The sequence below is a fragment of the Lampris incognitus genome, chromosome 9 (genome assembly GCF_029633865.1).
Source record: "Lampris incognitus isolate fLamInc1 chromosome 9, fLamInc1.hap2, whole genome shotgun sequence".
Classification (NCBI taxonomy): Eukaryota; Metazoa; Chordata; class Actinopteri; order Lampriformes; family Lampridae; genus Lampris; species Lampris incognitus.
The window spans coordinates 18,883,455-18,897,618 of record NC_079219.1 but is presented as its reverse complement, the minus strand read 5'-3'; the positions used below and the strand labels follow the sequence as shown (position 1 = coordinate 18,897,618).

Sequence of the window (14,164 nt, the reverse complement as noted above, 5' to 3'; positions counted from 1 at the left end):
GGGTTGCTGTTCAATTTTTGGTTTGAATATGTTTGTTGACAAAAATATATTAATTTCAGGTCATAATATGTTAAAATTCCATTGGAAAAATTAATATTGTGCATCATATGTAATAGATAAACATACAGAGCAGCATGAAGTCATTACGGACTAAAAATAACTAATTCAACTGACCACTCACTTAAGCAGAGAAACAGGGTAGTGTATTCAAACTTGAAAAAGTAGTTTTTTGTTCACATTGATATTGCTAAAAGTCCACTACTTACAGTGATTTTGCGCCCCTGGTAGGACTCGGTGATTCGAATCCCACTCTTGCCTACATCTCTGTTCTTGACTGTCAGTTGTGGCTTGGTTTCACCCAGTTCACCAGTACACATGTCGAAGGCAATGACATCCCCACCATCCCGCGCCACAAAGCCACACACACACGAAGCAGCGTGCACCACACTGCCACATTCCCAATGACGGACGTGAACCTCAAATGGCCAGAGGTTGCTCTTGTAGAGTACAAACGTGCCTATGTGGTAGTTGTCATATTGCCTGGAGGTTAAAAAAGCAGAAAAAAAAAAAAAACATGTTTTGATTCAACTGTCTCTACCTTTATTTCTCCAGAAAAGGTTGAATGAGCATGCAGACTTGTTTCAACACCGCCCTGTTTCATAATTATGCATTAACACACATTCACACAGGTGAGTCTAAACTAACCGTCTGTTATTAATATTGATTCTTTATTCATTTTGTTTATCAAAAAAAAAAAAAGCTGACTGATTGCACACGCTCAGGCAGTTCCAAATGGTGGCATATTGCTCTGTCCCCCGGGCAGCTATGGGGCACTCTGATCACTACTTGGTTCATCTTATTCTAACCTACATGCAGAAACTAAAATCTGCAAAGCCTGTGGTTAAAACAGGAAGCAAAACAGGAACTGCAAGACTGTTTTGACTGCACAGATTGCAGTGTACTTGAAGCCATAACTGGCAAGCTGGATGAACTAACTGATACTGTGACATCTTATGTCAGCTTTTGTGAAGACATGTGCCTACCAAGATCTTCTGCACATACAATAAAAACAAGCCATGGTTAACAGCCAAACTAAGACAATTTCAGCAGGCCAAGCAGGATGCCTACAGTAGTGGGGATAGAGCCCTGAATAAGCAGGCCAAACATACACTGACAAAGGAGATCAAAGTGGCTGAAAGAAGCTATACTGAAAATCTGAAAAACAGGTTTTCAGCCAAAGACCCTGCATCGGTGTGGAGGGGCCCGCAAGACATTACAACCCCCCCCCCCCATGCTGAGGCAAACAAAGACCTGGCTGACAACCTGAATGTCTTCTATTGCAGGCTTGAGATGGACAAATGTACACCCCTCAATCACTCCAGCCCAATGACAACAGCCCCCATCACACCTCTGGCAACACCAACCCCCCTACTTTCCCCCCTGATACTCAGGCTGCACTCAAGATATGCGTAAAGGAAGTGAGCTGGCTTTTCCAGAGACAGAAGACCAGGAAAGCACCGGGTCCAGATGGTGTCCCCCAATCCTGTCTTAAAGCCTGTGCTGACCAACTGGCTCCAATCTTCACGCAGATCTTCAAGAGATCCCTGGAGCTGTGTGAAGTCCCCTCCTGCTTCAAATGCTCCACCATCATCCCAGCCCCCAAAAAACCCTCCATCACAGGACTGAATGACTACAGGCCTGTCGCTCTGACATCTGTGGTCATGAAGACTTTCAAACGACTGGTGTTGGCCCACCCAAAGCACATTACAGGATTCCTGCTGGACCCTCTGCAGTGTGCCTACCGGCCAAACAGGTCAGTAGTTGATGCAGTCAACATGGGACTGCACTACATCCTGCCACACCTTGACTGCCCTGCGACATATGCAAGGATCATGTTTGTAGAATTAAGCTCAGCATTCAACACCATCATTCCAGAAATCCTCTCTTCCAAACTACCCCAGATAACTGTATTCCCCGCCATCTGTCAGTGGATCACCAACTTCCTGATAGGCAGAAAACAGTAGGTGAGGCTGGGGGAAGTCATTTCTGGTATGCAAACAGTCACCACTGGTGCCCCCCAGGGATGTGTCCTCTCCCCAATGCTCTTCTCCCTCTATACCAATGACTGCACCTCCAAAGACCCAGCTGTTAAACTACTGAAGTATTGCAGACAATACTACAGTCACTGGACTCAGCCAGGACGGCGATGAGTCTGCATATCAGTGGGAGGTTGAGCGGCTGGTGCTCTGGTGTAGTCAGAACAACTTGGAGCTGAACATGCTCAAGACACCCCTCAGCACTGCTCCCCCTCACAATATCCAACAGCCCAGTGTCAACCATGGAGACCATTTCCAAAGACCTGAAGTGGGAGACCAACATCAACTCCATCTTCAAAAAGGCCCAGTTGAAGATGTTCTTCCTGTGGCAGTTAAGGAAATTTGATCATCGAATCTGTCCTGTGCACATCTATCACGGTCTGGTTCGGAGCAGCAACAAAACAGGATAGGAACAGACTGCAGCGAACAGTAAGGACAGCAGAAGAAAAAAAAATCATTGGTGCTCTGCCCACCCTGAATGACTTAAACAGCTCTAGTGCAGCAGTGGCTAACCATGTGTCATGGAGAGCCATGTGTATGCACATTTTCATTCCAGCCGGACTCCACACCAGGTGATTTCACTGATTAGCAATCCTTCAACCAAAGACGAAGAATATATCAGGGAAAGCACCTGGTGTGGAGTCGGGTTGGAATGAAAGCCTGCATACGCATGGCTCTCCATGGCATATGGTTAGCCACCCCTGCTCTAGAGTCAGGAAACGGGTGGGCAGAATCAGCACAGACCCCCCCCCCCCCACACCCAGGACACAGTCAGTTTGAACTCCTACTCTCTGGCAAGTGCTACAGAGCAAAATGCACCAAAACCACCAGACACAGGAACAGCTTTTTCCCCCACAGCCCATCGCTTTCATGAACACTTAACAGCATGGTGCAAGAATAGACACTTATTATGTAAATATGACATTTTGTAATAGCCCCCTCTGGTCAAGACGTCTCACCTACATATCTACAATGTGCACTACCTCTTTTTAAACCAGATGTGCAATACTTTTTGGTTACAAATGATTGCTGTTATTGCTGTGGTTGTAACATAGGTATATAATATAATATGTACTTGTGTGGTGGATGGTAGGTGAATATATAGTGTATATGTCTTAATACGTGCTCAATAATCCAGGTAAGAAAATCAAAGAAGGTTGAATCAGTTCGTTGTATCCAGATAAACTGATTCAACCTTCTTTGATATACTATAGTGTATACTTTTGGTATATAAGATAATATCGTGTAAAATAGTGTGAGTATATAGTATTGCATATGGGCATGATGGATTGTACAGTTGTGGTATTGGTATATGGTATAGTGTATGGGCAATATAGTATATAAGGACACGGGGCTCGCCGGTACGAATCCCCATGTTACCTCCGGCTTGGTCGGGCGTCCCTACAGACACAATTGGCCATGTCTGTAGGTTGGAAGCCAACTTCCTGTTTGTTGTTCCATTTATTTTTTCTGTTTTTTTTTCTTTTTTATGTGAGTGGATGTATGCAAGTGCTAGAAGCTGCTGTCAGCCAGTCAAATTCCTCATGTGCATTAGCACACTTGGCCAATACAGTCGATTCTGATTTTGACTCTTAGTGTGGTTTGGACGTCGGTTGGGAGCGAGCAAGAATAAGGATCACATATTGATAATTAACCTGTGTGTGTGTGTGTGTGTGTGTGTGTGTGTGTGTGTGTGTGTGTGTGTGTGTGTGTGTGTGAGAGATGGATGTTTGCATGGGTTCCACCTTTACTTAACTTCTCTGCACAGTGGAAAAGTAAAACTGGACTGCTCCTGAGAGCTAAGCTTCCTAAATGTGTATTTAAGTAAATATTGTAAATTGGATTATGGTCTGTTTCCAAAGTGTCCTTCCTCCCAAACTGTTTTCACCCTGTCAAACACACTTGCTCTTGGCCACATCAGCAGTAAAGGTCAAGGTAACCAACATCACTATTCATTCGTTTTCCCTGACTTGATTTTCCAAGATGGTCTGGGATTCAAACAATCAACCATCTGGTCATAGACCTGCTTCTGTTACTCTACAGGAGTCTCTAACCTTCTAGTTTCCTTGTAATTGTGTTTTATGAATGTGGCACTATCGCAGTAAAATCCACTGCAGTACAATTAAAGTAGGTATTCAAATCTGTTATAATCTGTAATATACTAGGGCTGGATAAAAAAGACTGACATTCAGTTTTCTAAACTAGTTTGTCGATTTCACCCGATAACCCTCCAGCAATGAGCCTACTGTCTATTCTAGACATATTTCCTTGTAATTCCTCAATACACTTTAGTGCACAATACACATACAGCCCATCTCCTGATCAATCTGTTTAATGCTGGGCGGGATAAAAAGGATGCTGAAGTACCTGCCATCGAAAGTGATGATGTGAGGGTCAGTGAAAGAGTAGCAGTAGGCGGCAGGGACATCCCTCACTGTAATCTGAAAATTAGGGGTATAACAGCGAGATTTGTTTTATTAGATAAACATTTTAGACGTAACATATTAGCAGTTTTATTGTGTATACTGAAACAAATCAAATGAAAGCAATAGCAATAAAATGACAGAAAGAAAGATACATTACAACAATCTTCCTTCACTGGCTCTCCAGGGCAAAAAACATTTACCTTAACAGGCTCTGGGGAGTATCCATTCCAAAGAAAGTTGTGAGTACTGATGGCTTTGACAGAGATCTGGGTAGTCCTGTCTCCATCCTTGACAAAGTCAGTGGTGGGACTGAAATGGAGCAGGGCCTGGCTGCACACACCGCTCCTGCAGGGAGCCTGCGTCAGATCCACCAGGCAGGAAGAAAACGACAGATCTGGTCCAAAAAGACCATCACCTGAAGAAGAAATTTGATTCAGTTTTAGCTTGATCTAAATAAATCAATGTCTCAAGACAACTGAAATTAAAACAGACAACCTTGAAATACAAATTAGTTTTGTACATGTGATATAAAAGAACCCCCCAGGGTTTAAATATAACTCAAATTCATAACAGAGGGAGGAAATACCTAATACTCAATATTGTTTTTTTGGACCCTCTCTGGTTCTCTAAATCAGTCATGTTAAACACATGGCACAACAAATTATCTCTGTGACACTCGTACAAGATGTTTTATGTGTGACAGGGACTTTTGTACATTCTGTTTACAAAAGATATACACGATAAAGAGAATGTGGTACATTCGACGTTTAAATTTTAGGCATTTATCTATCATTCCTAACCGACCAAGGCATGTGAGGTTCAAAGTTACAGCACCCTTCTTCTTCTAATGGTGAATTGCGACTGGGAGGAGCATTATCACCACCTACTGTCATGTTACGTTGTTCTCGTATCCTTGTTATCAGTCCTGTATTTTGTAAATAGGTGAAGACATGTTTTAAAACTGAATTTCCAAAGCTATTTGTGAAGATTGTCTTGAGGCATATGTATTTTATCCGTTTACGTTCCAGTTTGTTCCTTAATAACTGTCTTTCATTTGCATATTTAGGACAAAGGAGAATAACATAATCCACAGTATCCATTTGGTTGCAGCATCACGTGTTCCGCTTGGAGGTTTGCCTCCCTGTTTGGTGGTTTGCTTAGAGAATTTGACTACTTAATAGTCGTAACTTTTGTAAATGAGCTCAGATAAAGTTCCTATGAATTTTTTGTTGTTAATGTTAGCCAACTTGACTATAAAGGTTCTGCAAAATAGGAGACTGACCATCAACAGTTATGTGTATGCATGTAGCCTATTCATTTATGTTTTAGCCTATTATTAGTAGAATATTGATACATTGTGGCAGGAATGAGGAAAAACACAGGAGATCAAGGCGAGTTTGATGTTTATTCCTCAACTCCAAAAACCAACTGCAGCAGGAACAACCCTGCACCGGCGAGCCCGGGAACGTAAACCACGCCCCCAGCTCACAGTCCTGCTGGGTGAGAGGCATAGCCCCTAGTGTCCGCCACACAGCCCCCCCCCCCCGAACACCCAGAAGGGACTCCTGGAAAGAAAATTAGTGTCTCACTGGAGGCTTAAGCAGCCTGCCATAACGGCTGCGCCGTCCCTCAGCCAAAACAGTAGGTGAAACACAGTCCAAAGCCAGCTGAGAAGCAGAACGCTGAACCCGTGAAGACACTGCCGGGGTCCTGGAAGGAGGACGACCCCGACGGGGAACCTGGGCCGGAAACACAACTTCGCCTGCCACCTGTGCACCGGTTTAAGCCTATCAAGCGTGACACGCTCCCTACGCCCACCCATATCTAGCACAAAACCCTTAGGACCCGTCTCAAGAACCCGAAATGGGCCATCGTATGGGGGTTGGAGGGGCGAGCGGTGAGCATGATGCCGTACAAAAACAAAACGAGCCGACATGAGCTCCGCAAGCACGAACGACCGCGGAAAACAGTGGTGAACGGGGCCTGGAACCCGAGGGCTGTCGGACAAAAAAGGATAAACGGCCGGACGGGGTCGAGGAGCGGAACTCCCAGGCAAAAATTCCCCAGGGACGCAGCGGCTGACCGAGCACCAGCTCAGCGGGTGACACATCGAGGTCCTCCTTAGGAGCCGAACGCAACCCGAGCATAACCCAAGGTAAACGATCCACCCAGTTACTATCCGAGAGCGCAGCGCGCAGCGTTGCCTTGAGCGACCGGTGAAAACATTCTCACAACCCGTTAGCCTGAGGGTGATACGCGGTAGTGCGGTGTACTTGCACACCCAAGGATCGCGCAAGTGCCGACCAGAGCTCTGACACGAACTGGGGGCCCCTGTCTGAGGTGATATCTGACGGAGTGCTGAAACGGGCGACCCAGGAGGAAAGAAAAGCGCGTGCAACATCCGAGGATGTTGTGGAGGATAGAGGGACAGCCTCTGGCCACCTGGTGGTCCGATCTACCATTGTGAGCAGGTGCGTAAAACCCTGTGAAGAAGGTAGAGGGCCCACCAGGTCCACATGCACGTGGTCAAAACGTCTGGCCGGGATCGGAAACGGTTCAAGGGGCGATTTAGTGTGCTGGTGGACCTTAGCGCGCTGGCACGCTACACATGCAGCTGCCCACCCCTTGACGTCCTTGCGGAGGCCAGGCCAGACGAACTTGGAACCGACCAACTTCACCGACGCCCGAACTCCAGGGTGCGAGAGGGAGTGAATCGAATCGAAAACTCGACGGCGCCAGGCCACTGGAACAACGGGGCGGGGACGGCCGGTGGAGACATCGCAGAGGAGGGCAGGACTGCCTTCCTGCATCACAGCGTCCTCTAGCTTGAGACCGGTACGTGTTGACCTAAGGGTAAGGACGTCCGGGTCGCTGGGCTGGTCGGCAGCCATAGCGGAGAAATCCACACCGAGGTGCACAGGACACACAAGCACACGCGACAGACAATCAGCAACACGGTTGGACTTCCCGGCCACATGCTGAATGTCCGATGTGAACTCGGAGATCGCCGCTAGGTGGCGCTGTTGACGAGCAGACCACGGCTCAGTCACCTTGGATATGGCAAAAGTCAGCGGCTTATGATCCACATAAGCCGTGAATGGGCGACCCTCCAGAAGGAAGCGGAAATGCCGGGTTGCAAGGTGCAGTGCCAGCAACTCCCGGTCAAAAACGCTGTACTTGCGCTCGCTATCCCGCAGTTTGCGGCTAAAAAATGCGAGTGGCTGCCACGCATTCGCCACACGCTGTTCAACCACAGCCCCCACGGCTATGTCAGACGCATCGGTTGTTGAAGCTATGGACGCCGTGGGTGTGGGATGGGCGAGGAGGGCAGCGTTAGCCAGGGCGCACTTAGCTCCGTCAAAGGCCTGGACCTGTTCGGGAGTCCAGTCGACAGGGTCGTTAGCCTTCTTAAGCCGCAGGGCTTCGTAAAGTGGCTGAAGGAGGTGGGCAGCGCAAGGGTCGTAAAGTGGCTGAAGGAGGTGGGCAGCGCAAGGGAGGAAACGGTTATAGAAATTCACCATGCCCAAGAATTCCTGCAATGCCTTAACAGAGACCGGGTGGGGAAATTCCGCCACCGCTTGCACCTTAGAAGGCAACGGGACCGCGCCTTGCGGCGAAATGCGGTGACCCAAGAAGTCAATCACCGGCAGTCCGAACTGACACTTGGCCGGGTTGACTATCAGGCCGTGTTCGTCCAGACGACGGAAAACCTGTTTCAGGTGCGCCAGGTGCTCTTCAGCTGACGGACTGGCCACTAATATGTCGTCGAGATAAACGAACACGAAAGCAAGGTCACGCAACACCGAGTCCATCAGTCTCTGAAAGGTTTGCGCTGCCCCCTTCAAGCCAAAAGGCATGCGCATGAACTCAAAAAGCCCAAACGGGGTGATCACTGCGGTCTTGGGCACGTCCTCTGCGCGCACGGGAACCTGATGATAGCCGCGCACCAGGTCCACCTTAGAGAAAATAGTGGTACCCGCCAGGCGTATGGAAAAGTCCTGTATGTGTGGGATGGGATAGCGGTCATGGCGGTGACGTTGTTCAGGCGGCGAAAATCGCCGCAAGGCCGCCACGACCCATCCGCCTTGGGCATCATGTGAAGCGGCGAGGCCCACCGGCTGTTGGAACGCCTCGCTATACCCAGACGCTCCATGATGGCGAACTCCTCCTTAGCTATAGCCAATTTTACCGCGTCGAGGCGCCGCGCGCGCGCAAAAACTGGCGGTCCCAGAGTGGGAATGAAATGTTCTACCCCGTGTTTAGTAACCGCGGTGGAAAAGGCAGGCGTAGTCACCGATGGAAAATCCGCCAGCAAACGCTGAAAAACATCCCCTAATGCTAAAAAGTTAGCGTGTGTTAACGGCCCAGCTCCCCCTGTCTCGCACGGAACAGTGGCGAAAGACACAGCATCAATTAAACGGTGGTTTGCAACATCAACCAGCAGACCATTAGCACACAGAAAATCCGCGCCGATAATAGGAACAGTAATGGCGGCCACTACAAAGTCCCACTCAAAATGGCGCCCGTGGAAGCAAACAGTCACCAACCTTGTGCCAAACGTCGCAATGGACGAACCGTTAGCTGCACTTAACTGTGGGCCGCCGCCTTCGGCCGACCTGTCTGTCTTAGCAGGAGGGAGTAGGCTCTTTTGCGAGCCTGAGTCCACCAGAAACCGTCTTCCTGACATCGTGTCCTTAATGAAGAGCAGCTCACTACGTCCACCAGCGCCCACAGCTGCTACTGAGCGCTGGCCCTGGAGTTTCCCGCCGCCTCAAACGTGCACGGAGGGACGCAGCGCCTCGCTTTGCCGCCGAACCGCTGGTGGAAGAAACAGAGGCCTCTCCCGTGCCGTCTCCGGGCAGTCACTTCAGCCACCACTGCCGGGTCCGCGTCCTCCGACGTCGGCTGCAGAGGCTCCGATGCCACACTCTGCACAGAGAACCGTCTGGTAGCCAGCAGGACCCGATTGGCCTCCTCAGCCAAACCTCGGCAGTCACCAGCGGCCAGACACGGGGAGTTAGCCAAAGCCGCGCGCACAGGAGACGGGAGCTGGCGCAGGAAAACGTGCGGGAAAAGGAGCCCACCTTCGTCTGAGTCTAGCAGCGACAGCATATTGTCCATGAGATCCACAGCCGTCCCGTCGCCCAAACCGGATAGGGAAAGGATTCTATCTGCCCTCTCTGCGGTAGATAGGCTGTACCTCCGGAGCAGAAGATGTCTGAGGGCGACGTATTTATCGTGTTGTGGAGGGGCGCGCAACAGCTGCATGGCCCGGCGTGTGGACTGCTGGTCCAGCGCAGCGACGATCAAATAGTATCTGGAGTCGTCCGCGGAGGTTCCACGCAGGTGGTACAGCGCCTCGTCATGCTGGAACCACGAGGCCGGGTCGCTCTGCCAGAACTCTGGGAGTTCCACAGCCGCGGCGAGAATGGCCGGCTGTGAGAGTTGGGGCGGCGTGGCCGAAATGGATTCACACCTCTTCTGCTCCAAACATGTTCAATTCGGGATCACCAATGTGGCAGGAATGAGGAAAAACACAGGAGACCAAGGCGAGTTTGCTGTTTATTCCTCAACTCCAAAAACCAACTGCAGCAGGAACAACCCTGCACCGGAGAGCCCGGGAACGTAAACCACGCCCCCAGCTCACAGTCCTGCTGGGTGAGAGGCATAGCCCCTAGTGTCCGCCACAACATATTAAAAAATCCTGGGTGGCACGGTGGTGCAGCGGTTAGCGCAGTCGCCTCACAGCAAAAAAGTCCTTGGTTAAAGCCCCGGGGTAGTCCAACCTTGGGGGTTGTCCTCTGTCTGGAGTTTGCATTTTCTCCCCATGTCTGCATGGGCTTCCTCCGGGGGCTCCGGTTTCCTCCCCACAGTCCAAAGACATGTAGGTCAGGTGAATCGGCCATACTAAATTGTCCCTAGATATGTGAGTGTGTGGGTGTCGGCCCTGTGTGATGGTCTGGTGGCCTGTCCAGGGTGTCTCCCCGCCTGCTGCCCAGTGACTGCTGGGATAGGCTCCAGCATCCCCGCGACCCTGAGAGCAGGATAAGCGGTTTGGATAATGGATAAAAAAATTCTGCGTGCTGTGCGCGCACATTAACAACACATTTTGGCCACCTCTAGACATCCCTTTGCCCAGGGTGGCAAAGGGATGTCTAGAGGTGCTAAAAATTCCTAGCTAAAAATTCCTAGAACCGTCACTGGCTGAGAATATTGATAGTAATTCAAAGCTAAGAAGGGAGGTTGGAAGGGATTTTTTTTCTGAGTTGAAAGAATTTTAGAGTGAAGAGGAGTTGAAAGATTTGTCAGAGTAAATATGATTCATTGAGGATGAAGGTGATAACGAGCATATCCTTGAAGAAATTAATGTTCAGCTTATGATGGGAGATGGGGACAGACTCTTGTGCTTCGAGGGACCAATTCATTTAAAAATCATTTACCTTGGTTATCTGTGCTCAGCCGTAGGGACAGAGTGCACCGGTCGACAGAGGAGGAGGAATCTTCTAGACATGAGATAGGGATTGTGCTCTCCACAGCTAGCTCATATCCCCTGCCATCTTCAGATACCGTGGTAGTTTCTGGTCTTAACTGTGAGAAACAGTCATCAAAAAAGACAACGGTTAGTCTTGTGAGTTGAACTGATGTGTAGTTTTTCACTGCTGCTTGCAAATATAGCCTGAAATGAAAATTACTTTTCAAAACACACACACACACACACACTCCTATAATCAAACCATGGCGTTTTAAATCAAAAAGTTAACTTAAAACATGTTTAATTCTAGTTTAATTCAACTTTGTCTTTCTATCACATACATACAGTACAAAATACTCAATAATCCCTGGTAGTACACATAAAAACTACAGCAAAAACACAGTTTCTGCCAGTGAATGGCAAGCCTAAGTTGAATCCCCACCGGGCCTGAGCATCGAGGAAATCTGTTAATGTATTTTTAAGATTACAGTCATTTTTACATTACATTACATTACAGTCATTAGCCGATGCTTTTATCCAAAGAGACTTACAATAGTTACATTACATTACAATCATTTAGTCGACGCTTGTGCTCGTGGTCCCGGGCTCCCCCCGGAGCACCATATCGATACCGAACTTAGTGAGGACACCCAATCGGAACAGTCCGCTGCAGCCCAAAGCTCAATCAATCCGCCAGCCTCAGCCTCCCAGTGACTTGGATTACAGGCGCATGCATGCGCCTGTAATCCAAGATGTTTTTTAACTACAGTTACAGTGGGGCAGCTCAGTTGGAAACAGATATAATGGTTGGAAAGCACACCAGCGACATCTGTTTGTTAAAATGTGAAGCACTATAGGAAAACAGCAACTCTGAGATCAGTGTTCTTTACTCTCATTGTGCATAGGGATGCTCAACACGACGCTTCCAAATATCACAAGCTAATGTTACCTAGCAATCTTAGCTAGCCAGCCAAACAGTCAGTAACACGGATACTGCCTAATGTCAAGGGGGAAGGGTAAAAGCCAAAAAAAACCTTATACCAGGGGTCTCAAACACAGACCTGGGGGCCATTTGACAGGTGGTCTTATAGAGGAGGGCTGGTACAAGAGGGATGAAGAAAAAAAACAGTTCGACTATATAGCCTTCACATCATTTTTATTATTATTTCACTTTTTTTCAGATTTTTCACATGAATAGGTAGCTATCTTCATAGTATAGTCTGGCCTGGGCCTACATATTTAGTCTACTTCTTGCCAGAAACCTGGCACTTCTGCTGACACAGGTGAGATAGGTTTGCTTTCAGGGACTGGGCAGTGGACACCCTGAGGACAACCTCGAGAAGTTCATTGGTCAATCTAGACCTATGCTTTGATTTATTAAAGATCATAGTACAGAACAGTTTCTCACACAGATAAGTGCTGCTGAAAAGACACATGACCTGCCTGAACAGTTTGGAAAACTGTGGGAATGTTTTGGGAAGCTCTCTAAGAAACTTTCCAAGTATCTCCTGCTTTCCCTGTGCCTCTCTGAACTTTGCCTTGAGCTCAGTGTTGCATTGCAAGTCTGTGAACTCCATTGGAAATGTGCTTGGAGCACTGTCCACATCTAAGGAAAAGGGCTCTGCAACTGGAAAGTGGCGCTATGAGTCTTAAAAGCAATGCTCAAACTCCTGCTGCAGATTGTCAATGGCAGTCATAAAATCATCAGCTTTGACTCTGGCACCATCATCAACTGGCATGTTGGCAAGTAGACAAATCTTTTCTCTGTGAGCTGTGTTTTCCATAAACTGAGTTTCACAGAGAAGGCTTTAAAACTATCAAATGCTACAGCGACAATTTGGTCTGGCCCCTGCAGTTTTAAATGAAGAGGGTTAAGTGCCTGTGTGATATCAACCAAAAAAGCTAAATCCATGAGACATTTGGGATGATCAAGCTCAGGAACATGCAGCCTGCCTTTCATGATTTCTCTGATTGCCTCCCTCAATTCAAAAAACCTTTTCAGGACACTGCCCCTGCTCAAGCAGTGCACTTCTGTGAAGTATAACCCATATGTGGCATCTATTTCCTCTAGAAACACACAGAACTGACAGTGTTGTAAACCTCTTGATCTGATGTAATTAATGCATTTCACCACAACACTCAACACTTTCAAAATTCAAGCATTTGCTGCAGAGTGTTTGCTTGTGAATGATGCAGGGCAATGCAATTGTGGGATCTACATTCTCTTCCTCCATATTTCTTTGAATCATTGCTACAAGCCCATTTCGTTTTCCCATCATTGACGGGTCAACATCAGTGGTATTTCCAGCCAATTTATTCCAGGGTAGATCAGCACCCTCAATTGCATTGCACAGCACCTGAAATATATCTTTAGCTGCAGTCTTTCCAAGCACTGGGTATAAAGTTAGCAGTTCTTCTGTTAACTTAAAACGGTCATTGATACCCATTATAAATATAGTGAGCTGAGCATTGTCATTTACATCTGTGCTTTCATCAAGTGCCAAAGAATAGTGCGTGATATTGTTTACTTTAGTGCACAACTGTCTTTAAATGTCACCTGACAAATCGTTGATCCGTTCTGCCATTGTATTTGGGCTGAGAATGACATTTCCAAATAAAGATACCTTCTCCGGGCAAACGATATTCGCTACCTGCAGCATGCAGTCCCTCAGAAACTGTCCCTCCGTAAATGGCTTGCCAGCCTTCGCTATTGCCTCACGTACCACCATAGCTAGCTTCGACAGCTGCATTACAGTCTTTTTTGGCTTTGTGAAAAAAGTTCTGCTGACAGGACAGACTTTTTTGAAAGTGTACTGCCTTTCTCTATCTCTCCTTGCCTTTGAACTGATCCTACTCCTCTGCATGTTTAGTAGTGTAATGTCATTTCAGATTGAAATCCTTCAGGAAGGCAACTTTTTTCTTGCAAAGCAGACAGATCGCATACGCATTAAATTCAGTGAAGAAGTAGTCGCATGTCCATTTCTCTTGGCACTGTCGGTGCTCCTGGTCAACTTTTTTGGCTTTTGAAAGCGACATTTTTACAAAACATCTGCAAGCAGTGACAACAATTTACGTTAGCAAGCTCACGTGAGATATTTCGCAGTGGGCTAGCCTACTGGGTTTATGTACTCATGTTACCAGTGGTTACAGTGTGTGCGTGTGTATGTGTG

The 14,164-nt window shown here is 47.7% G+C and overlaps 1 protein-coding gene across 1 annotated transcript in view; it reads right to left on the bottom strand.

The window, feature by feature from the left end:
• The window catches only part of vwde (von Willebrand factor D and EGF domains), a 90,748-nt gene that overhangs the window by 38,009 nt on the left and 38,575 nt on the right, over positions 1-14,164 (bottom strand). The window contains exons 8-11 of the mRNA XM_056286934.1: positions 10,963-11,110; positions 4,723-4,937; positions 4,464-4,537; positions 267-540 (exon numbers count right to left, since the gene is read on the bottom strand). Of these exons, the coding sequence (XP_056142909.1) occupies positions 267-540; positions 4,464-4,537; positions 4,723-4,937; positions 10,963-11,110 (711 nt within the window). The remainder of the gene's footprint in view (positions 1-266; positions 541-4,463; positions 4,538-4,722; positions 4,938-10,962; positions 11,111-14,164) is intronic.